Here is a 26,162-nt window from a genome sequence, read left to right as displayed (position 1 = left end):
TTGATGTTTTTTCGGCGTTTGCCCACTGAGTATTATTACTCACGCCCTGCATATATTTCTAAATGTGCAGGATAAGCTTTGGAGCGAGATTGGACTGGTGCTGGTGGGGATGGTTTCACCGATGAAGTTTTCCTTGCTGTTTTCCTTTGATGTTAGAGTCTTAAGGATGATGAACTTTGTTTTCCTTTTGATGTTGATAAAACCTTAGTGAACTGATACATTATTCTTTTTAATCAAGCAATATACTCGCAATTATATGTCTTCATACATATGATTGTTACGCCTTTTGCTGTGTTACTCTCGTTGTTAGGCTTCCTTATGGAAAATAAGCAGTACCTACTTTGTTTTTCTTCTTGAAATTCCTAATATTCAAGAAGTCATAACGATGTTGATGAATACACCCTTGAGTCGAATTATGAGTCTTTGTCTTGGCATGTTTGATGTAAGCTTCTGCGCCGATGTTCAATTTAGTTGTGATGTCCTTTATTCATTTTTTTTAGTCGTATCGATACTCGTACCCCGCTATCACTAGCGTTTGGGAATCGGGCTGCGACAGTCTCCCGCTTACTTGAACTGAGGGCGTAACCCAGACAAGTTTACTTTGACCTCGGAACGCTACCCAGGCAGGCCTCATATTTCTCATGCTCCGAAACACATCCAGCTGAGCACCCTTATAACGCCTCTGGTTAGTGCCCGATGGAGATCAACCCACCGAGTCATATCTACTAAAAAAAACGCTCATACATAACGGTAAATTTCCATTATGTGTGTACCAAAACTACCGTTGTATATAGTGGTGTTATGTATGAGGGCGTTCATACATAACAGTAATATACCGTTATGTATACTATGAATACATAACGGTTTATCGAAAATCCATAACACACGCAAAATCGTTGTGTATAATACTCATACATAACGAATATTTTCCGTTATAAAAAGTTTGTTTTCCGATATGTATTAGTTATATAAATAATGGTGATTTATGTTTTACATCATGGTTATCCACCGTTGTTTAATGGTAGAAAACATAACGCTTTTTTATCGTTACGAAATTTATTTTTCCGTTATAAAATATATTTCGTAGAGACTGTGCTGGGATTATATACAACTCTTTTTTGTACTTCACATAACGGTTATTTCCGTTATCTTTGGTATCAATTGTAACAGTGTTTTACCGTTATAAATTTATATTATCGTTGTGTAATTAGATTATAGATAACAGTGTTTATACATATTAGAAACGGCAATGAGAACCGTTATGTATTCTCAGTTATAAAATTAACCATATTTTCAGGGGTTTTTTATTTTTTTGCCTGTTTTTTGTAATTTCCTAATTATAATTCATACAAATATACAATATTCTCAAATAATACAATCCAAAACATATTATATAACATAATTTAAACTTCCATACATTGTAGCTTCAAAGTACCTAAAATAGTCATGTAATTTACATCCAAACAATATTAACAAAAAAATGGTGTTCAACACTTGCTTTTCCATATTCTTACATTTTTTCCAGATTCAAAAGACATACAAAACACCAACCAAAATGCCACATCTAGCTTCCTATCTTCCTGCTAACTGTTATTGCCACCTGACCATGAAACAAAATCAGTAAAACATAATACTATGTGCCATGTAAAGAAACTAAAAATGATGCTAAATGAAGATTAACTTCACAAATGTTTGAATCTAAACTTAATCTCAAAAGCCCAATTTCAGTAATTTGTTACTTAAGTTATATATGTGAATTTTAAAGCCTGATCATAATTCATAAGTATAAGAGGATGATATAAGAGGATTAATATGGCACATGTATATCACCAACACTTAGGGATGATATAAGAGGATTAATAGCCTGATCATAATTCACAAGTCAAACATACCCGATCAGTCCAATACATGTGTAAGAACACACTTAGCCCATTCCTCGCGAACTTCATCGATTTCAACTTGAGAATATTGTACATTCGTAAACTGTAAATAAAAATTAGTGGTCAAGTATAATTTATGAAAAATGTTACATTAAAATATGATAGTATATATTTATAAGCATTTACCAATGATGGCAAAGAAATATTGGCGTCCTTTTCAAACCCTTGCACTATTTCTTTCATATAGCGCATCACAAAAAATCCACATTCCGTACCACCAGGTTGCCTAGGAGCCTACATTTAGAATCATAAAAATATGAGGTTACCAACTATGAATTAATATTACCTATAAACAATAGCACACACCTTTACAGTTTCCCATTTTGCCGAGTTCTTGAATTTCTTTCCTTTGTTTGCATTGTAGATACTCATAGCACTTCAAAAGAATGAATACAAGCAAATTAATATACGAATAGACACCCAATCAAGAAGTTAAATTACTTTCAACAAACAACCAATAGAAGTGAAGGGTTGTATACTGAAAGCAAGACTTTATGCTTGTATACATTGATTCCTTTGTTCACTGTGATTCTTCTATCTGAAATATTGTTATTGCATAATCCTTTTATAGTCTAATTTATCTCATACTATAGATTATATGGTGTGCTGTAGATCACAGAAGATCATATAATTGGAAAAAGTTGAGATATAAATTGAGTTCACAATCGAGGCAACTATGGGCGAGTTGCTGGTTTAGATTGTAGCATAAATGGATAAATAGTTTGTCTTGGCTATTTATTTATGCTAGTACCTTCGTGTATTGAACAGGATCACAGTGAGATGAATTCTTATATTCTGACTAATTAAGAATCAAGATCTCGGCGACTTAAATAGTCTTAACCTTAGTTGGATTAATCGGTGTGAATAATAGATTGACTATTGCTTTGATTTATCATGGGTGAGAGTTCTCTTGAAGCTCAATATACTCGATACTTTGGGTGATAGCAATTATTATTTGACATGCGATTATATTGCAATAAGGAACCGTGTCCTGCTAATAACAGGATGATAATATCCTCTCGAAGAACTTAATAAGTTTATCGTATTAAACCCTTGCAGGTGGAATTAGTTTCAATACGATGATAAGTTTAAGTGGTAGCACTCGAGATGTCGTTTATAATTAAACGACTAATTAATTAATTAATTGATCGTCGGAGAAATTAATTAATTAATGGATATTAGATATCTTAAACACGGGGATTAATTAAGTCTAATACTAGCCCCGACTCACCTAAAGAATAAAGAGGTAATTCAGTATTAATTTTCTAGTGGAATAAATTAATACTTGTGTCTCGATTTTATTCTGGGCTGGATAAGAAAATCGAGCACTGGGAGGCCAAACTTTATTCAAGCTAGTAGATCCCCGCTTGGCCCAATAAAGGTTCAACTCCTTAAGTGGGGCGTCCCCTCCTCTCTTAAGCCTTTGGGCTTGGTTTGATTTAATTATGTTTTGGGCTTATTATTTAGGTATGTCTAATACCTAGTATAAGTAATAAGACAACCCTAAACCTAATTAATTAATCACACACGTGAGAGCAAGATTGTGAGAGTGAGGAGACGCCAACTTTGAGGGAGAGAGCTTGAAGCACGTTGCCACCCAACGTCGAGCTTTACCGTGGGAACAAGTTGGAAGATCAACACTGGAGTCTTTGATCGCCAGATTTGCAAGTAAGTTTCGAGCTCTTGCAATAAGCACTTGTGATTTTTGTATGTACTCGTTTGGCATCCGAAATAGGTCACGGGAAATGGATCATACGTCAAACTATGGTTCCTTCAAGAAGCAAATTAATATACGGACAAAAATGAAGTTAAATGACAGTCAATACAAGAAAAAGAAGTTAGATTTTTGAGATTATATGAACTTCAACTTCTAGTTTGGATGCTTTTAATGGAAATAGGAAGATGTCAAGCAAACTCTGATACATAATTTAACTGCAAATAAGGTCGGAGAAGCTTACTCACTCCGGACCAGATGTGATGGAGATTGCAGAGTCAAATAAGGTCCCACCCTTGTTTTTTCAACTCTTGAATTGTGATGAGTAAGATCCAGCCTTACAACATCTTTTCCTCCGACCAAGCTAGCTGCCTGATAAAAAAAATAGTCAAAAAAGGTTTTAAGAAAAATCAGCATCAGAATTATTCGATCACTCAAAGACAATACCTCAAAGTAAAGTGCCCTGTCGGTCAAAGTGACCTTTCCCGGCCATGCCATGTCATTCTCCCATTTTAGAACAGGCTGCTTTCGACTGGAACCAAGACACAGGATTTTTTCCTTAGGAAATTGGGAGATGTCCTGAAATTGATAAGACTTTCGGCCTTCATGCACTCTACAAATTGAGAAGGAACAAAAACTGTCAAGATTCATGGATAAAAACCGATAGTGGTCATGGAACATAAGGCATCAATACCAAAGTCGAGAAGAAAATGCTCACTTGACAAGTTCGGTAATATATGTGGACCATATGCTAAATGAGACGCCCTTTTCTTCACCAGCTAAAGCTCTGAAAAGATTATGTGCAGTGGGACAATCAGCTACACCAGAAACAACAGGAGCAATGCGAACAAAAGCTTCTTCTCCCACGAGCTTCTTCTTCATGTTTGAAAACGGATATTTGGTCAGTACATCTCAATGTTTGTATATATCTTGTAAAAGAGACTAATTGTCACATTCAACCAGTTCTAGGAGAATACTTTGAACCCTAACATTTACTGATCTAATTTTTTTCTGTATTTCTAGAATTTCAATTGAACAAGGTACTTTTCCTGTTCGGCCTCCAATAATGCATAATAAATTTTAGAAGCATTTCTTCAAAAGGCAACATACAAGAATGTTGATAGATGACAATCTATGGAAAGACGGTCAAATAGACTACATACCTCAAAATTATTTCAAAGAATTCACTTTAAGAAGCTACCTCAGATAACATAGACTAATTTGAGAAGCATTTAACAAAAGCAACAACAAGAAGGTAATATACAAGAATTCAGATAAATGACAATACATGGAAAACCTGACAGATAGGCAATACCTGAAAATTACTCCCTTTGAATAATTTAACTCGGTTACCCTTTCCTTTCCGCAGAGGATTCTCCCATGCAAGCATAGTTATAAAAATTAGTCTCCGAAATGCAGGTTCCTGGTAATGTATCAGAGGCAAAAAGACAAACTATAAGTAAATGCCAAAAACTTAGCAAGTCCAGCTAACACAATACAAAAGGGGACTAAAATGAGTAATTGGAGAAACTTTTAGCTAGTGGTCAACTATATGACTTAACAGGAGGGGAACGAGCCTGAACTCAAGAAGTTAAATGACATCTTCCTAGTGTTAGCACACCTCGCACAAGGACAAGACATAAACATAGGATCACAACCACTTTTCACTGCAAAACTCAAGAAAGCTTCAACCCCTTCTTCATACTCTTTTGATAGCCTATTACTTGACATCCATACTTTGTCCATTTCAAAAATCAACTTAGTAAACACCTCAATGTCCTGAAAATCTATTCACAACCAACCATTTAAAGAACATCATTCAATTTAGCAAATAAAAATACTCAAAGGTACGTGGCATTGTGACAGTCCAGACCCAGCTCACCAAGTTTGGTGATCTAACGGGCACGAGGAAAGTTTCCAGCCGATATACCATTCAAGTATGTATATATATATATATATATATATATATATATATATATATATATATATAACAATCTATTCACAACTAATCATTTAAATATAATAGTTCAAGTTTGCAAACAAAGATACTCATAACAACAGTAGCTAGCAAGCAGGATAATATATTTTTCTTTACTAGTACAAGTTTGTGCAAGTTATTTACTAGTTGAAATTCAAAGTCAATTCCAAATGCCCTTAAATAAAACTACCAACATAAACACTGTAATAACAATCTGTAATATCTCTCTCTCTCTCACAAAGTATATATATACTAGAACAAACATCGATTCATACACTCAATCTTCACAACTCATACAAGAAATATACACCACAAACACAAATGCAAACAAATCGTCAAAACAGACAACCCAATTTATAAGCAATTCATAGCAAAAGGTTACAAGTCCCATGTTACCTTAAATGCAACAATCTTAGTAGCTGGAAAACACAGCTTGGTTGGATCTTCAGCCAACGTCCTACAAGCTGCCAATGCTGCTGCACGCTTTCCTTTATATGCAGCAGTTGAGCACCCAGAAAAAAGAACATAACAATAAGAATAGATATACATTCTATAACTCATTACAGCTCCAATGAAGCACAAACAGATCAATGAAGAAGCAGAATAAGGCAACAGGTGCATTCAATAGAAGACACAAACTCACACGTGTTTGGAGTGAATTTCCTAGATATAGCATTAATAAAAACTAAGTGTAAGCCCAGAAGTATCAGACAAGTCCTAAGGAGTTGCAGATTCACCCTACAACATTCTATTCCTCCTAGCTACAACCATTGCTACAAATCATCTTGAGCTGAAGGCAGAGATGAATGACACTCCTAGCTACAACCATTGCTACAAATCATCTTCAAATAAGACTTTGCTTTGTTTCTATAAACAAGTCACATGTGTTCTCAAACAAGTCACTGTACAAAGGATGAATTGAATGATGGATGCATGAGTGCTAGCTAAATGAATAAAATCATCTCGCAAAATCAGAAAAAGCAATTGACGGCAGGAGCAGCGTTGACAGAAACTTATTTTCGGAGGGCTTCAAGTTCAAATCCAGACAAAATTGTATAAAAAAATACAGAGAATGTAGAAAGAGAAAAAGAAAAAATAGACAAATTTATAAGTGCAAATTCTCACAACAAATTCTCAAAACACCCAAATAGCATTACCTTTCGTTGGGAACTTGGCGTTGGAAAATGCTGCTGCTGCGGAGTCGTCAGGGAAAGGCTAGGTGAAGGCCGCGGACTGTCAATCAAAGGAGACAGGGCAGGGCGAGCCGACGGCGGCGGGGCGAGCCGACGGCGGCCAGGAAAGGCTGGAGCGGCGGTCGGAGAAAGCTGGGGCGGCGACAAGGGTTCGAGATTTGGTGGAAGGCGGCAGACTGTCAATCGAAGGAGACAGGGCAGGGCGACCCGACGGCGGCGGGGCGAGCCGACGGTGGCCAGGAAAGGCTGGAGCGGCGGTTGGAGAAAGTTGGGGCGGCGACAAGGGTTCGAGAATTTGGTGGAAGCTAGATGCGAAAGGGAGTAGCAATTTCACACTTACAATTTTTTTTTGCAAATAGATTTGGTGATTTGGGGATTTTGGTGAAATTAATGTGAAGAAAAAGATGATTTGGTGAATAGGGGATTTTGGAACGAAAGCTTTGGAATTGGAGCGAAAGAGTGGCGGGAGTTATATTTCTATTTTTTAGAAGGAATAATTTAGTTTTTTTTTTTTTTTAAGTTCATAGATAACAGTAAGGAATAACGGTTGCAATTACCGTTATAAATTACGCTCATACATAACGATATTCTTAACGCTGAACAACCGTTGTTGAATACATGCTCATACATAACGATTGGGTTAACGGTTTCACTAGCACTGATATATAATATCATAATAGATAACACTATTACGTAACACTTAATTTGATACTGTTATAAATACATTTAGATAACAGTACATACATAACAGAGTTTCCTAAAACCGTTATGTATATTAAAAAGTGCGCTCATACATAACGATTTTTAACCAAAACCGTTATGTATGAACCGTTATCCCTATTTTGATTTTTAGTAGTAACAAGTGTATACAATTCTCAAACAACGTGTTAGGCGATAAGAGAACCTCAATTGATTAACTGTGGGAGCCTTAAACATGGTAGAGTGCACAAAAATATTTATTGGATAAACAGTTTGTATTTCATGAAACATTTAAGCTCATTAGCTCAATCATACATTTGGAAAATAAGTCCACTTGATTAGGCAATGCCTGTCGTTTAATCTTATCTCTTAATCAGAATACCAGTGTTTGTCCTCACGATCTACGAAGCCTTCAAGAAATATATACTCTTAATAGGTCTCCTGAATCTAATCTTAAATCGTTGTAAAGTGCTTAACATTCTATGATTCACTTAGTCGGGTTTTCAAAATTTAATGGATAAATAATTGAAAACTAAAATTCTTGAGTTAAGGACACCAACAATATCCTTACTCGATTTTCTTTTATAATTGAAGGTATAATTAAGACCAATTAAATCATAAATACTCTTATTGCAAAAAAAAATGCAATTTCATGTCATGCTTAGCATATAATAAGAAATTTACTTAAAATATGCACATAATAATAATATATATGCAAATTATTCTTTAAGATAATAATTAATTAAACTAATTAATAGTTCAATTAATTAATATAAGTGTAGTCCATTTAATTAATAGAAGGCAGCCCAAAATTTTAAATGAATGAAGGCCCAACTATTAATTAAAATTGAGTCCATGTTAAATAAAAAAAAATCAGCCCAAATTCCATTTAAAATCGGCCCATCACTTATTAAATAATACTCGGCCCAAAGAAATGGCCCAACACTTGCCGTAACCCCTTCTTCCTTCTCTTTTCAAACACACGCACACACCTGGTAAACACACACACACACACAAGAACTCAGCCCCTTTTCCCTCTCCCAGGAGTTTTGCCGCCGCGGACGCTCGTCGAAGGAGCAGCGGTGAGAAGCCGCGCCATCCTCGGCTCTCACATACACACCCATGAAATCCGCTCGCTCTCTCTCTCTCTCTTACCGACACCAGAAATCCGCCCCTCCATCATCGAAATCCGCCGCCGCAGGAGCTCATCGGAGCAAGCGGCGACAGCCACTGACCCCTCGGTTCTCCCTTCTCTCGCCCCCATCTCTCGATCTCTCTTTCCTCGCGCTGAAACAACCCGATAGCCCCCTCCTCTGTCTTCCTCCTTGGCGACGGCGAGGCGTCGCCGCCTCCCTCGGCCTCTCTCTCTAAAATTCTCGGCGAGTCTAGCCACCGCCTCCACGACACACCACTCTCTCTCTCATTCCCTTTCCAGACTCAGAGGGTGTTTGGCTGAGCTTATAAGCTGTTTAAGAGCTTATAAACAACTTATAAGTTGCTTCAAAGTGTTTGGCAAAATAAGCTTCAAATTTTTATTTTTTATTTTTTTTAAAAAAACTGATTTTCTGACCACTGACCCAACCCCCCAAATTTTTTATTTTCTTTTTATTTTTTCAAAACTGATTTTCTGATTGTTGAGTCGCGGACCCACCCACCCCCCCCCCCCGCACCCCCCCCACCCACCCTCCGCCCCCAATTTTTTTTTTAATTTTTTCAAAAACTGATTTTCGGACTGCTGACCCCCCCACCCACCCTCCAGCCCAAAAAAAAATTATATTTTTTCAAAAAATGTAATGCATTTTTGTGTGAAAGTATATGCATTTTTGTGCGAAAGTATATGCATGTAAAACATGTAATTTTTTAATGCATGTAAAAATCAGTTTTTCAAAAAAAAAAAAAAATTGGGGGGGAGGGGGGTGAGGGGTGGATGGGGGGTCAGTGGTCAGAAAATCAATTTTTGAGAAAATAAAAAAATAAAATAAAATAAAAATAAATTTTGGGGTGGGGGGGTCAGTGGTCAGAAAATCAGTTTTTTAAAAAAATAATTAAAAAAAAATTGGTGGGGGTGGGGGGTAGGGGTGGGTCAGTGGTCCGAAAACCAGTTTTTTTTAAATAAAAAAATTGGGGAGGGGGTTGGGTGGGGGGTGGGGTTCAGGGGTAGGGTGGGGTTCAGGGGTGTGAGGGGGTGGTGTGGGGTTGGGTTGGGGTGGGGTGAAATCTTATGCATTTTTATATGAAACTTTATGCATTTTTATATGAACCTTCATGCATTTTCGTATTAAACTTTATGCATCTAAAATATACTCCCTCCGTCCGCCAAAACTAGATCATTTTTACTATATTGGGCGTCCGCAAAGAGTAGACCACTTTCCTTTTATGGAAATGGTCCCACCACCCACTTTAATCTTTTATCCTTACAAACACTCTTTATTTACAAAAAACTCACCCCAAATTCAATCTCAATCACACATCTCATAAAGTCGTGGGACCCTTTTCTCTACTACATCAAAATCATCAACAATTTTATTAAATCCCGTGCCCAACTAAAGTAGTCTACTTTTGGCGGACGGAGGGAGTATCTATTTTGAGAAAATTTTAAAAATATATATATATATATATATATATATATATTTTAATTATTAATTCCGAAAATTATATTCCTATTTTACCCCTCTCCAGATTTTGCCTTGAAATGTTTGGAAGCTTCTTGCCACGCGTCACCATCTTGATACGCCACATGTCATAAATGTGTGGTCTAAATTTGGACCTACGGATCTATTATAAGCATTGGATACTACATGATCCCATTCCTATATATATATATATATATGAATGAGTTATATTGAGAATGCTATTTTTCGTGAGAAATGAGAATGATTGTATAAGCCATTATATAGTGTTGCATAAGTTGTAGTATAATACTGCATAAAATTTTTACTTGGGTTCGAATTCTGAAGAGCGCGAAAATTTTATCTAATTAATTGAATTTCGTTATACAGTCATTACATGCAGCTTATGCAATCATTCTCCATTCTCACCACATTTGTCCATATATATATATATATATATATATATATATATATATATATATATATATAGGGTTGGGCTAGGGTGAAAACACCCCTTAGTGTATAAAATAGGAATACATCCTAACCATTAAATTAAACTGGCGGCCAAGATTAGATTTTAGATTAGTTTTTAATTCAAATTGCTAATTCGACTGATTCATTCATAAGTATGGACGGATGGGCATTATCGGCATCAAATTTGTGACTCCCGATATTAATGTGATTACAAAAGGAAACAAATCATTAAATGATTGCAGATTAGAAATGACGGCGTGGAAAAAGATATGGAATTCAATGTGAATCAACTACCTTATAATTAAAACATAATAAATAATTTCTTCAAATTGAATGAACTCTACACGTTAGGTTTAAGTTTTCTTCACTTCTATTTTCGCCGATTTCTCTCCTCTTTGCGGTTGAGCGAGTGATTTTTTTGAAATCATAACAGCAATTCATATCACAAAATACATCAAGACAGTAAATCGGTGTACTACCAGCGACAAGTTTTTTTGGAATGGTGAAAACAAACCTTAAAACCCTTGGTGAGTTTTGATTTGGAATCGTAGCGATTATAAATTTTTGCGCTTCGATTTTCTTTTTTTACAATTACTAAGCGTTTTGGTGTTGTGTAACTAGATTGCATGTTTTTTTTTTCAGCGAATTTCATTTTGTATTGAATATTGTAAAAAGTTTTTAATTTTCACGCAAACTGGTAAGTAAGACTGAGAAGCATCAATAACACCGTGATGAATTTCATCATCAGCGAAAGCACGAGATTACAGATTAGAAAAAATAACCTGCGGTAAAGGATTTCAGATCTATAATGGCAATTACGAAATCAAAGAGAGCTAGTATGAACCATGCCTAAATGTAGGATGATCAATTGGTAATATTTCTAAAATCTATAATTATATGTTTGAATCAGTTGGTGGTTGTGCATGAACCAAATAATGTGGGTGAATTATATATTGTATTCAATGAACCAATGCGGATGAAGCATGAATCAATATGTATACTTTTCAGCAAATGATGTTAACTTGTGTTTGTGATGTTTGAATCACTATTTTTTTGTGTGAACCCTATCATCGTCTAACAATTGCATCGATATTGTGAATTGCAGCTTACCTTGCTCAGAAGAAGGGGAAAGGCATTATAATTTGTGAAAGAAATGAGAATGCAGATGAACTGTATTTCCTAAAAAATGGGATAGAATGCAAATTCAAAATTCAAAAGAAACATGATACGGACAAAAAATAAAGAAGTTATCTACATATCAATCAAATAACTATAGGCATTCTGAATTAATAAAAATCCTAAATAATACTACGAAAAAAATTGTAACATGCATTCTTATTCATGTTATTATACTATGAAAATTCGTGCTGAATCAACGGGCGATTCATGCAAATGAATATTCGTGCTGAATCAACGGGCGATTCATGCAAGATAATTTTCGATTCAGTTCTGCAACATAACGTGATTCATGCAATATATCTGTGATTAGTAATTCCAGCAAATCATGTCGTAAGAAGTAACTGTTTAGAAGAATTCCAAAAAATATGATAGAAGCAATATTTTCATAAGATATATTTTTATTCTTGAGCAATGAAAATATATGCATTAAAATGGAAAGAGATTAATGAAATAAAAGATACCAAATCTGAGAAGATATATTATAAGCGTTAGTTTTGTTTATAATGACAAAAAAATCCTCCAATGCAATAGGCGTGAGTTTTGGTGCTGATCTTTAGGATGATTTTAAGCCATAGGATCTAGGAAAATAAAGGGCCGAGATCCGTTCCTATTTTATGTAAAAAAATCTGTTTTTATTTTAGCCCACCTCTCTCTCTATATATATATATATATATATATATATATATATCAAAATTAAAACTCTTGTCTGATCTCAAATTGAAAATTGTAGATTAGCCACATAGTTTACTTTATCTGTATGTAGTGACTCATATAATTACTAAATATTGATATTTGGTACGTGTGAAAAAAAAATTTTCCAATTAATTTTATTTTTAATTTAATAGTATATCTTATCAATCAGTAAATATTTTTCATGTAAATAAACATCATTTTTCTCAAAAAATAAGGGGGGTAAATGGAAGAAAATAATGCCCTCGAAATATTCAATGCAATTTTTTAAAAATCATTTTCTAGTTACTTGTTCAAATGTAAAAAGCAGGCAATTGATTTTATAGTACTAATATAAATGAAGAAAAAATTGTGATCTTAAAAATGACGTGAATAGTTGAAATCGGAAAATGAAAATTATCCCACTCTTATGACTTACTCCCCGTCCGCCAAAAGTGGACCACTTTTACTATATCGGGCATCCGCAAAGAGTATACCACTTTCCTTTTATAGAAATGGTCCCACCATCCACTTTAATCTTTTATCCTTACACACTCTTTATTTACAAAAAAACCACCTCAAATTCAATCTCAACCACACATCTCATAAAGTGGTGGGACTCTTTCTCCACTACATCAAAATTATCACAAATTTTATTAAATCCCGTGCCCAGCCAAAGTGGTCCACTTTTGGCGGACGGAGCATAAACCGAAAATCCTCCAAAATAATTTAAAATTTTCACTTTTTGCGGGCAAAACAAAAACTTTTCAGAATTATTTAACCCGCCCCCCGACGCTAAATAAAAACCGCCTAGGCTTCACTCTAGTCCCAATTCCTTTGTACGCCGCTTAAGGTGATTAGCCCTAGAGATTTGATTATCTTCAATATGCTCTTCATCTTTGTTTTCGACCACTCCACGGTAATTAATTTTTTTCCTTGCAGTCTCGAACTAAAAAGAACTCAGGTTTCTTTTTCGTAACCCTGGTGATTAATTGAGAGTATTCCATAGATTCGAATGTGCTATGCTGGGATCCAGATTTTTCAAATGGCGTGGTCAGAATTGTCTCGACAATGATATGTATTAAGTGAAAATAAATTAGGCTTTTTCTGTTAATGTGTTGATTTATTATGATTTTTAATATTTATGTTTTTATTTAATTTTGAGTTTATTTTCCTTGGTTTTTTGCTTTCAAATAATTTTCATTTATTCGGTTTGATACATATGAGAGTGATTGTGTTGTTGATTTGTATTTTGGGCTTCATACATGTTCATGTTGTACAAAGGATTAATCTTTTTGGCATTGGTAGTTTGTTATCATGATTTATATGGGGATGCATTTGTTGGGAGATTTCTTTCTCAGTTGGTTCTTAAAAAGATGACTGGAGAGTGCGTAAGAGATGGTTGTTATGCATGTAATGCCATTATTAAGAGGTGGGTTGCTTGTACATAGAGAAGCTAGATTTCTTTAATTGTGCATTTTTAGTTGAATATTGAAATATGATAAAATCTTATTGCTAATATTTTACTATATTGGTCTACTTACAATATTTGTTGCACATCTATGAGCTCTATTTTCTTGCGTGCTACAGGTTATCATATTATGATTAGCATATGTATCACTCCATCTGTTTTGTTTTATGGGGAAACGAAAATCTATATTTGAAACAATGGAGTGAAGCAATAGAAGTTTGCGCTAAGTGATCAAATTCTTAATAGTATATATTTCAATTATTTTATGATTTAACATTTCTGTAATATATATCTTTGGCCACTTTTATAGATGGAAAAAGATGAATAATCGAGTTGATAACAATATTTTCAATTAATTCTCTATCCATATTTGTAAAATATAATTTATTTTTTTAAAGGGTTAAGTATCAGATTGCCCCTTATCGATGGCGTCCCTATGGCCTTTAGCCCTCTAAAGTCAGAGGGGAGAGCTGCCCACTACCTTAACGTGGCTTTTTGGCACCAATTTCCCTCCAGCTTTTCGATTGAGGCAGCTCTCCCCCATGACTTTAGGGGGCTAAACACGAGGGGGACCCCTATCGATTGGGGGGAAATTGGTGCTAAAAAGTCACGTTGAGGTAGTAGGCAGCTCAGGCGAGGGGGACCCTTATCGATAGAGGGGAAATTGGTGCAAAAAAGTCACGTTGAGGTAGTGGGCAGCTCTTCCCTTTGACTTTAGGGGGTTAAAAGACATAGGGACGCAATCGATAGGGGGCAATTTGATAATTAACCCTTTTTTAAATTATGCAGGAACGAGGAAAATTGAAATAAGGAAGAGCAAGAGAAAGATGAGAAGACATTTAATGTGACATTGTCACTTAGATGATGTATGTGCATTTTTCCCGTAGCTAGATGAATATAGATATTTGATATTTGATATTTGAATTTAGATTTCTTATTAATATAGACATAAATCAATTTAGGTGTTTTCACTGACATTTATATAATATTTATTTCATGTTCAATTGATATTGTGTTAATTTTTGCTTTCCATATTTTTGATGAGGCATTATTTACAGATAAAATGATAAAATTATTCAATGAAGTGTTATACAAGTGATGTAAACTTTATGAGACAATTAAAAGTGATGCAAAATGTATTGTATATTTTGCGACTTGAGATCAATTTTTAACAACAAATGTTCTATGTTGTAACTATGCGACAATTTAACTATGACATCACATGTGTCACAAATAACTATGATGCATTAATTAGTGTCACAAATTAGAACATATCATTTTAATTAGTGTCGTATAAGTGATGCAAAATTTATGACATAGTAATAAAGTGATAAAAAAAGTGTTGTATATTTTGCGACAATAAAAAATTTACAACAATTGTTATGTGTCGCAATACTCGTGACATTTTAAACATGATGCTACAAGCGTCGAGGATTTATACATCACATAATTGTAATGACACAAGCTAGTGTCGCAAATTACAATGCATCATTTCAATCAATGTCGTGTAACGTGACACAAACTAACATGTGTCACTAAGATAAATGATGCATAATATGCCGTAAAATTTATACGGCATTGCAAGCTAATGTCGCAAATTAGAACACGTCATTTCAATTAATGTTGTGTAATGTGTCGCAAACTAACATGCGTCACTAAGACTAATGACACATAATGTGTCACGAAATTTATACAACATTAAATTTAGTGATGCAAAAAGTGTCATATATATTGCGTCACTATAGGAAAATATTGTCGTTAATTAACATCACAACCTTTTGCGACACAATTCACCGTGTCGCAAGAAATGTCGCAAATTAGCTTTTGCGAAATAAAAACTAGAGTTTGCGACACATTTTCCGTGTTGCAAAAGGTCATATTTCTTGTAGTGGTTGTCTGGTGGTCAACCAACTGCTGTTCTACGACCGCTGACGTAGAAAGCAATGAAGACAAGCGCTCACCTGAAGAGAAGTCATCCTGATAAGTCAACCAGGATCAAGTGGTATCGACTGACTACAATGATCAGTTGATCTGTAAGTATTTTTAAGCTTACTACTTAAAATCAGTTACTTCAGTTAAGAGTTTTGTGTTTTAAATTCAAAATCTTTCTCTAACTGATCAGTTTCTTTCAAAAACTTTAACTGATTGTTGGAAAATGGAAAATCCGAGAAGGACAAGTATTTTTAAAGGGAAAATTTGTATTTGATTGAACTTGTCCTGATCTTCTCTAAAAATCTTTCCAACCTTTTGCCTCTGTGATAATATTTCTTGAGAATCTCATTGACATGACATAATGCAATGATATCTCTCACCTTTTGAAGCTTCCGTCCCCTGCAGTGACGTCAGACGTGAATTTTGCTTCAAAAATATTTTAGGCACAGTTTTTGAAAAACTTTTCATCTTCTTACTTGGTAAAATTTATCTATTTATACCATGATGTCTTCACATATTTTCTGCATCAACTAACAACTCTCCACAGCCTTCACTGTGAGCAAAATTTCCAATCTTTCCAAAGTTGCAGAAAAATTTGTTCCGACAAAAGGAGAATTCAATGACTGCAAAGTCGTGGAGTGGGAGAATGACGCTCACATTCTTGGTCTTCACCGGACCCTTCCACTGGATCTCAACGTCTCTCCGGCGTCAAAGCTTGATCTACCCTCACTTGTATCCAGCAAAGCGAGTGTCTTCCATCCTCATGCCTGGCGCCAAGAAGCTTCACAGCTTTGGAGGAGATCAACTTTATCTCAGATATCTTGCACTCCTCCCTGGCATGCAACAACAACGAGTCTTGTCTCGTTGTCGGCCGACATCTTCAGCCGCACAAGGTCTATTCTTCAAAGACTTCGTGCTGGCGAATCGATAGTGTTAGTCTTCTCAGCTGCCACTGTTCCCTCTCACACCATTCTTCATTTCTCTCCCTTTTTCTCCATCCCCGTCCCCTCTCTCTTCTTCTTAAGCCCTTCTTTCACCTCTCAAGGCAGCCTTCTCCCTCTTTAAGGCAGCCTTCCTCTCTCTCTCTTCCGTCTTCTTCATCCTCTCGCCTTCATCCACTTCTCCGTATCCCTCCTCACCTCACCTCCCCACTGGCGTCTTCCTCTTCTGCATCTCTGGACTCATCCTATTCTCGAATCTTCTCAAGAGCTTCTGAGACTAGGAGTTGGGTACCATCCGATCATAGCTTCCATCATCATCTCTCTTTTTGATGTTAAAAAGAGGGAAATTAGGACGTCAGAGAAATACTTTCTCAAAGGTTTTTCCTGCATTTTCTTTTCTTAACTGAAGATGGTAAAGCAAAAGGATCACCAGAAGTTGTAAGGATGACGTTCCAGTAAAGACCTCAAATCAACGGAAAACAAGTGAGAGTGGAACAAGCTTAGGAACACGAAGACAGAAGATGAAGATCAAGAAGTTCAAGGCGCAACGATGCAGACTGCTGGAGTCCATGGGTTTCCCATGAGGATTTTGTTTTTCTTTTTACTCCAATGTAAGTCTTTCTCTGTACCTCGACTGATGTCTTATCAGTCTTAATTTTAATGAAAAGAACTTCTTTTGATCTCAACCTGAAGACAATGACTCTTTGTCCAGGCTCTGATTAAAGTTTTACTGTCTTCTCCTTGTTCTGTGTTAGAACTGTTGCGTCCTTGACTCTAAGTACAAGTTTTTAGGTTCTATTGTTAAGGGGGAATAATATTCACCCTGTTTTAGAACTTGTGCTCTAAGTTCAGTCTTTTTGTTTGTCTAGAACTGCTGTATGGTTTTGGCATCATCAAAAAGGGGGAAATTGTTGGGAACTTTATGGAATATCCTAATCCTTGTTTTGATGATACCAAAATCCATAGGTCTTAATTGTAATAGACTGGAACTGTTTGAACTCAAGTATTAGAGTTCGTTTCTAGTTTAGTTTGTGGTTCTGAAGACTGAAGACTGAAGGATGAAGGACTGAAGACTGAAGATACCAACTGAAGTATCAGTTGAAGAATCAGTTCGGAACTGATTACTTAATGCGTGTCTCGTGGACTCAGCGGACTGATACTAAAGTCAAGTATCAGTTAAACATTCTTCCTCAGACTGAACTTCCAACGTTCAAAAGAAGCCATGTACTCCAAAAGTACAGCCGCATTAAATGCAGAGATCTCATGATCATCTCTCTCTGCAGAGGTCATTCCTATTTGGTGGCTACTTTATCAGAGACATCACATATCCTACTCTTCAACATAGCCGTTCTCACCAAACAAGGAACCTCAAAGATTGAAGCCTCAGCCTAAATTCGAAAAGCTCTCCAACGGAAGAAATCTTGAAGACGTTCTCCGCCAACGGATCTATTCAAGACCTCTCCTATAAATAGCGCTCGAGGATCACTTCTGATATGATCCTCGCCGGTGCAGGGCTGAATTCTGCTGGGCAGAACTGAATCTTGCAGAGCTGATCGAGTTCTGCCGAACAGTTTGGAGAAAAATGACGCGGAAGACTTGAACCGATAATAAAGAATAAAAATTGGAACGATAAGATGGAAATCCCAAAATATCAACACCTAACCCACGAAATGATCTAGGCGACGAATCCCTAAACTCCAACGTGCATTGATGCAGCCACTCGGGGACGATGAATGACACGCGACGAGGGATGATGAACTCGTCGTTACGTCGATAGTTGAATTCTAGCTTTGGCAGAATTCAGGAAGAACTCGAAGTCCTTGAGAGAGATTAACTCACAAATTTGATTGATAAAAGATATGTTAAAAGATATATTTTTATTCTCACGCAACAGCCTTATAAATAGGCAAACTAAACCCTAATCTAATGAAGAAAATAGTGTAAAAACAAGGAAACTTAAAAACAAGAAAACAAAAGAAACTTGTTCAACACGCTCTAACAACTAGCGAGTAAAACCAACTCCAAAAGCGTCAGCTCTGGAATATGCCAGTTCTGGAGACGCCAGCTCTGGAATCGCCAGCTCTGGAAACGCCAGCTCTGGAAACGCCAGCTCTGGAAAACTCCAGCTCTGAAAACTCCAACTCTGAAAAAAACTCCAACTCTGAAAAGATCCAGCTCTGAAAAGGCCCAGCTCTGGAAAACTCCAGCTCTGAAAAATTCCAGCTCTGAAAAACTCCAGCTCTGAAAACTCCAGCTCTGAGAAAAACTCCAGCTCTGGAAAGGTCCAGCTCTGGAACGCCAGCTCTGCCCTGGATTTCCGTCAGCTCTGCTCTGCTCTGAAGACCTTTTGTTCTGCTCTGGCACAACGGATTCAGCTCTGGCAAGCTTGGCTCCGGTCTGGTGCATAATTCAGCTATGTTTTGGCGTGAGCTTAGCTCTGTTCTGGCTGCATCATTCCCCTCTTTTTGAAGAGGATTTGTCCTCAAATCCAAGTTGTCAATGCCAATGCTGGGATAAAAAATCAGATCTTCGTTTGTTGCAAGACACGATTGATGGACCCTAGCTGTTCTCACTTGTCCATCATTCATCTTTCCGGGATCAAAAACCATATGTTTCGGCTCAAACGCTGAATTTTTTTGAACTTTGAACATGCCGAAATTGTTGTTGAACAACATACCACCATGCTTCACCTCTCTTCCGAATAGCCATGGTTGCTTTCGAACAGCCATGATTGCTTCAGCCATGGTTGCATCAACCATCAGCGCTGCATCACAAAAGATTGCACTGTTATACTTGTCTATTTGAAACGGAACATTCTCCAACTTCATGAGCTTGATATCGCCAATATCATTTTTCCATGGCAGCGTAGGTTGTGGGAACAAGGCCAGTTCCAACTTAATTGCACCATCACAGCGCTGTTCATTGGCAACATCCTTAGCTTCCAAATTAGATGGAATAGATTCCTCCAGCAGCACTTCCTCACGTGGCTCCAACTTATGATGAGACTCATCAACTTTGACATCAACCTCGACTTCCACTTCAACCGTCTTCTCCTTTTGCTCCACCGGCTATTCCTTAGTGTTCACCTCATCTACTGCCTTTGCGTCGACATCGCATCGCTGCTCCTTTTCAACGCCCTGAACTTATGTCAAGGCCTGTGCTGCCAAGGTAGATTTCTCACGCACTTCCTCACGTGAATCCTTCAAATCCAGCAACTTAAGATTGGACTCCTCATTTGGGACAGCAACAACCTCTCTATCGACTTTCACCACAATTGCCACGTCGTCGTCGGTCTCCTCCAATTTTGGCATATCAGGATCGGTCTCCTCACCTGCAGTCACCACCTTACGATCATCTCTCATGATCATAACTGGTGTGCTCGAACTCTTACTCATACGATGTCCAAATCCCTGATACATGCACCACGTTGTAACTTGATGGCAACCATCGGAAACTGCCAGACTACCTTGATTTGCTGAATTCACCCCCTCTGTCCGAGACCGAAAAAACTGCTTCTTGTTATCACGTGGCAGCGCCTCATTTTTCCATTGATTCCCTTTGAACGAGGAACCACTAGAAAATGGTTGGTACCGCCTCCAAGTGCCCCGATTCTCATAGATCCAATCATCCCACTCCCCTTCGAGATACGAGTTACGATCGTGATTCTCATAGATCCAATCATCCCTTGCGCCACCTTGCCTTGTCTTGCCGCCATAGAATTGTCGGCGAGCATTCTCTAAGTCTTCCTCGAAAGATTTTGCTTCTTTCATGAAACCCCTTCGAAAATTTTGAGTTAGTCGCTGTTGAAGTTGCTCCCGGTAGTGATAATTAGGCACATGACGCTTTCTCATCACCGCCTTCATCTCTTGCCAAGTCTGAATAGGTGGCTCTCCAGTTCGCTTCCTACTTGTTATCATCTGATCCCACCACACCAGTGCGTAGTCCGTGAACTTACTCGCTGCCAACTTCACCTTTGTGAGCTCAGAATAGTTGTGGCAGTCAAATAGCAGCTCCACCTTTCGTTCCCACTCAAGATACTGGTCTGGATCGTTCCTCCCTTGGAATGAAGGAATGGACATCTTGATGTTGCTGATGTTGTCATCTCGATAATTCTTACCACCATAGCTACGCCAACGCCCCTCGTTTGCTTCTTCATACAAAACCCTAGTGGAAATTCTGACCACCATCTCTAGTGTGAATGATGGACTTATGGATTATGGAAAAGGTGTATATGGAAAACAAAACCAGCAATCAAACACGCTAGCCCTGAACAAATCTCACAGAGTATATATGGAAACAAGAAACCCTTGGAATGAAGGAATGGACATCTTGATGTTGCTGATGTTGTCATCTTGATAATTCTTACCACCATAACTACGCCAACGCCCCTCGTTTGCTTCTTCATACAAAACCCTAGTGGGAATTCTGACCACCATCTCTAGTGTGAATGATGGACTTATGGATTATGGAAAAGGTGTATATGGAAAACCAAACCAGCAATCAAACACGCTAGCCCTGAACAAATCTCACAGGAGTATATATGGAAACAAGAAACCCTAGCAACGTCTACCCTTGAACGAAAAAAACATTTCGACACAAACCCTAGAAAATTCGACCCTTACGAAACTTGAAAAACTGATACCAGATGATGTGATCCTCGCCGGTGCAGGGCTGAATCCTGCTGGGTAGAGTTGAATCTTGCAGGGCTGATCGAGCTCTGCCGAACAGTTCGGAGACAAACGATGTGGAAGACTTGAACCGATAATAAAGAATAAAAATTAGAACGATAAGATGGAAATCCTAAAATATCAACACCTAACCCACGAAATGATCTAGGCGACGAATCCCTAAACCCTAACGTGCATTGATGCAGCCACTTGGGGACGATGAATGACACGCGACGAGGGATGATGAACTCGCCATTACGTCGATAGTTGAATTCTGGCTTTAGCAGAATTCAGGAAGAACTCGAAGACCTTAAGAGAGATTAACTCACAAATTTGATTGATAAAAGATATGTTAAAAGATATGTTTTTGTTCTCACGCAACAACCTTATAAATAGGCAAACTAAACCCTAATCTAATGAAGGAAATAGCGTAAAAACAAGGAAACTTAAAAACAAGGAAACAAAAAAAAACTTGTTCAACACGCTCAAACAACTAGCGAGAAAAACCAACTCCAAAAGCGTCAGCTCTGGAATATGCCAGTTCTGGAGACGCCAGCTCTTGAATCGCCAGCTCTGGAAACGCCAGCTCTGAAAACACCATCTCTGGAAATGCCAGCTCTGGAAACGCCAGCTCTGAAAAACTCCAGCTCTGAAAAAAATTCCAGCTCTGAAAAGATCCAGCTCTGAAAAGGTCCAGCTCTGGAACGCCAGCTCTGTAAACGCCAGCTCTGGAAAACTCCAGCTCTGAAAAACTCCAGCTCTGAAAAGATCCATCTCTGAAAAGGTCCAGCTCTGGAATGCCAGCTCTGCCCTGGATTTCCGTCAGCTCTGCTCTGCTTTGAAGACCTTCTGTTCTGCTCTAGCACAACGGATTCAGCTCTGGCAAGCTTGGCTTCGGTCTGGTGCGGAATTCAGCTCTGTTCTGGCGTGAGCTTAGCTCTGTTCTGGTTGCATCAACTTCAATCTTCACCGATTCAACAACATAAGCTGAAACTCTGCCAAAATAGTTTCTCAGCCAAAAGCTTAACCTCCCCAAAGCTTGAATCGAAGATGAGAATTCCAAAGCCAAAAATCAGTCACTGCTGATTACACACATTCTCTTAGACCTTAGGCAAACCTCTATTTACCCAGAAACCTAGGTCAAACTTGCTCCAAAGAACTTGTTCTTTGAAGTATAGTTGGCAAGTTTTCAAACCTCCTTTCGAGAGATAGAATCGAGTGTTTGAGTGGTAAGGGAGTTCAGGAAGGTACTCTGACTCCGTGAGATCCTAGCACGGGTTGTGCTAGGAGTGAGAAATCCAACGCGAGTGAAGTGTTGGTACTGAAGAGTGGAATCTTCAGTGGTACGGTTGTGTGCACCCGGTAAGCACACGGTTCAGTTTGCAGTGCACCAGTTAAGCACTTGCGGAGTGGATTGTTGGTCTGATCAACCGACCGTGGATGTAAGAAGTATTTTTTGAACCACGTAAAAGTCTCTGTGTTATTTACAACTTTCAGTTTTACATTCTTACTTTTGTTCATTCATTTGATAAACTGAATTCTGATTAACTGCAAAGAGAAACCTAAGACTAACAACGTGCTCAACTGAGGCTATTACGAAACAAAGTTATTTCCGCTGCGTATGATATCAGTCTGACTGATCTATCCTCTGATAGTCAGGAAGAGTGATATCATTTCTATCCTGCCGCCAACCAAAACTGTAACACCCCGATTTTTCATAAGGTAATATTAGATTATTCTCTAGGATATTTGGTGAGATTTGAAAAAAAAATCTAGGATTTATTTAAGCCTAGAATAAATTAGATTTTAGAATAAATGTGTTGTTACTCATTTATTATATTTAAAATTTGCATTTACATTTCTTTAAGCATTTCCACAGCATTAGCTCAACTGCATTATATTGTCATATTATTTATTTATTTATTTTTTCCTATATTTAAACATTTATTTTATAACCTAAAGGATTTTATTTAGAATTTGTGAAATAAATATACTTATATATAATAGATATATAATAATATATTCTTTTAAAAATTTCTTATAAATATATATATATATATATATATATATATATATATATATGCATGGACAAAATACTATTACGTAGCCTATGTTAAAATCATGCAAAGTATATATATATACATTATATTAAGTATAGTCAATAGGTATACCTATATATATATATATAAACGTATTATATATTATTAATTTATGAGCGGTAAAGAAATGAGTGTGAAGAATAAAATAATATAGTATATTTATATAAAATTAAGTTATACGTGTAGGAATTTTATGAATTGTGTAAGCAAACCTATTAAGCTACATGTATACCTATACAGTGACTAATCAAACCTACATAAATGGTCTATATATAGCCATCAACCCATGCGAAATATATAACTATCAGTGCATATACAATATCAAGTGATCATATTTAAAGTTTAAGGAGTGGTCGAAAATTTTAGAAGAAACCTTGTGACGTTGGACGATTCCGAGTAATTGACAAAAAGCATTTAAAGTTAAGGTGGGTTCTATTTTTCAAAGTATGTTTGAGTTATTAAGCTCTAATGTTATTATTTGAAATGTGGTATGTCCATAAAATGTTTTCACGTTCTCCCACTGTTTAATGCTCTTATGTTAACAATTGTGGCTTTTAATGGGTCTAACACGCCTATTAAAGTTGTGCGCACGGTCTTAAGGTAGTGGATTGATCCCCACGAGCCTTATAGACGAAAGGAGGATTTTGGGTTCGCCCTTAATCCGGCTAGATGGTGTAGCTGACATGGGTTCGTCCCGGGGTCCCATCTAGTTAATGATGAATGAATGAATGATTACTTCCCAGGGGTCGCCCAGGGACTACGAATGAAATGATAAGGGTAACAGTGGTGCTACGGTATGGCGCGCGCAATGAATGAAAATGTTTTGTGATTATAGAAGTTAAATGTTTTAGTTTAAAACCTTCTATAATTCACGTATGTGCATGGACTATCATATGAAAATGATCATTCAAAAATGCATGACCCACTGGGTACACTAGTACTCAGCCCACAAATCTTTTCAATCTTTTCAGGTTAGTAAGATGGTGGAGACGGAAGCAGCTGTGGCGGGTTGGCTGCAATATGTTGAAATAGCTAGCTATTATATTTAAAAAAATATGTCATATATTTTGAGTATGTAAAATGCTAGTTAAAGATTATATATATGATATTAATATTATGCTATAATTTATTTATCGCTCGATGGAGAGTGCATGTAGTCGGCCCCTCTTGGACGCTTGACCAAAGCCCTCATGATCATGTTGTGCTATGCCAATTTCATGAGTGAGCTGGTCGGTCAACTCCTTTTGGCGAGCTAGACTCGGTTACCCCATCATTTACCGCTTTATTAAAATTGTAATTAAATGTCCGACTGCTTAGCCGCACGTATTTGTAGACTGGTTCTAAACCACCAGCATGTTGAGCCAAGCTTTCCGACTTGAATATTAAATATGTTATAATACTTAGTTTAATTATCTAACAACGATTACTATACATTAATATTCTTTAAGAATATTAACAAAAAGAGATGAACATATATATTATTATATTATTATTAAATATTTACAATTATTATTATTATTATTATTATTATTATTATTATTATTATTATTATTATTATTATTATTATTATTATTATCATCCCCTTTCTTTCACGCTTCTTAAATCCAACCCCTAGTCACGTTTCGGCATTCGTGCCTTCTTTCGGGAATTGGGGCGTGACTACCTTGGTTACTCAACTCGGGGACCGGGCTCGTTGTTGTTTACTTTATTTTAACTCTTTTCTATTGGTGCAATCTTTAACCATATGTCCTGATCTTCCACATTTAAAGCAAATATTTGTCCCCATCCGACATTCTCCTAAGTGAGGTTTGTTACACTGGGGACACACAGGTTTTTGTCCCTGAAATCTCCACTGTTGAGGGTATTGTTGGTTTTGCTGCTGCGGTTGTCGTAGTTGTTGCTGAAACTGCGGTTGTTGTTGTTGTGATTGTTGTAGTTGTGGTTCTCTAAAAAATTTTCTTTTTGAATTTCCTTCTTCGAATGATTCGTCTTCCCATTTTCTCTTTTTCATATTTCCACCAAATTGTTGTATAGGTTTCTTCTCTCTTTCTTTTGGTAATAATGACTCAATGTTCAAAGCCCTTGTTAGTGATTGGGCATAGGTTAGTGTTCCTTGACTAACCAATGATATTGCAATATCAGGATGCAGCCCTTTTCTGAATTTGTCCGCCTTCTTTTCATCAGTATCCACCAGTTGTGGATAATATCTTGACAATCGATTAAATTCACGATCATATTCTGTTACCGTATTATTTTCCTGCCTTAAATTCCAAAACTCATTCTGTCTCTTTTGCCTATAGCATTCTGGAATAAACTTTTCAAATAGCTTTTCCTTGAAGCTTTCCCAAGTCAAAGTGTCCTTCTGTGCCCGAGTCATAGTCCTTTCGACTGATTCCCACCAGAAGTCAGCCTCATCGATCATTTGGTATTTTGCACAAATTACCTTTTCTTTATCGTCACACCTTATATAGGCAAAGATTCTTTCTATCGTTCTAACCCATTTTTCGGCGTCTACAGGATCACCTAGGCCATCAAAAGTCGGAGGGTGTTGTTTCCTGAACATATTTTCGGTATCTCGAATTGGGATATGATTAACT

The 26,162-nt window shown here is 37.0% G+C and overlaps 1 protein-coding gene and 1 long non-coding RNA gene across 6 annotated transcripts; one reads left to right on the top strand and one right to left on the bottom strand.

Annotated features, from left to right (window-relative positions):
* Positions 1–1,370: 1,370 nt before the first annotated feature.
* Positions 1,371–7,273, bottom strand: LOC131011485 (uncharacterized). 4 transcript variants are annotated; one of them, XM_057939278.1, is made up of 10 exons: positions 6,790–7,264; positions 6,029–6,120; positions 4,970–5,077; positions 4,373–4,530; positions 4,102–4,267; positions 3,899–4,026; positions 2,247–2,316; positions 2,067–2,174; positions 1,893–1,983; positions 1,371–1,600 (listed from the first exon to the last, which is right to left on the bottom strand). In XM_057939278.1, the coding sequence occupies exons 3-9, from the start codon at positions 5,042–5,044 to the stop codon at positions 1,897–1,899; spliced, it is 792 nt and encodes a 263-aa protein (XP_057795261.1). In that variant the 5' UTR covers positions 5,045–5,077; positions 6,029–6,120; positions 6,790–7,264; the 3' UTR covers positions 1,371–1,600; positions 1,893–1,896. The 4 variants fall into 4 exon arrangements, 3 of the variants coding, with proteins under 3 accessions (XP_057795261.1, XP_057795259.1, XP_057795260.1); XM_057939276.1 differs by having other exon boundaries at positions 6,029–7,273; XM_057939277.1 differs by having other exon boundaries at positions 4,373–4,527; positions 6,029–7,273.
* Positions 7,274–13,227: 5,954 nt separating this feature from the next.
* LOC131011484 (uncharacterized) lies at positions 13,228–14,930 on the top strand. Of its 2 annotated transcripts, XR_009096948.1 has the most exons (3): positions 13,228–13,308; positions 13,398–14,614; positions 14,716–14,930. It is a non-coding gene; the product is annotated as an uncharacterized LOC131011484 (long non-coding RNA). The 2 variants fall into 2 exon arrangements; XR_009096947.1 differs by lacking the exon at positions 13,228–13,308 and having other exon boundaries at positions 13,315–14,614.
* Positions 14,931–26,162: the final 11,232 nt, after the last annotated feature.

The sequence above is a fragment of the Salvia miltiorrhiza genome, chromosome 2, assembly GCF_028751815.1.
Source record: "Salvia miltiorrhiza cultivar Shanhuang (shh) chromosome 2, IMPLAD_Smil_shh, whole genome shotgun sequence".
NCBI lineage: Eukaryota > Viridiplantae > Streptophyta > Magnoliopsida > Lamiales > Lamiaceae > Salvia > Salvia miltiorrhiza.
Note: the sequence above shows the minus strand (reverse complement) of the source record. Positions and strands in the feature narration are given on the sequence as shown.

Coding starts and splice junctions, on each gene's coding strand:
- LOC131011485 (XM_057939276.1), bottom strand. CDS start 6,253: ATGCACCTGTTGCCTTATTCTGCTTCTTCATTGATCTGTTTGTGCTTC. Junction 4,027..4,101: donor ACAGGGCACTTTACTTTGAG/GTATTGTCTTTG, acceptor TTTTTTTATCAG/GCAGCTAGCTTGGTCGGAGG. Junction 2,317..3,898: donor TCACATCTGGTCCGGAGTGA/GTAAGCTTCTCC, acceptor ATTCTTTTGAAG/TGCTATGAGTATCTACAATG.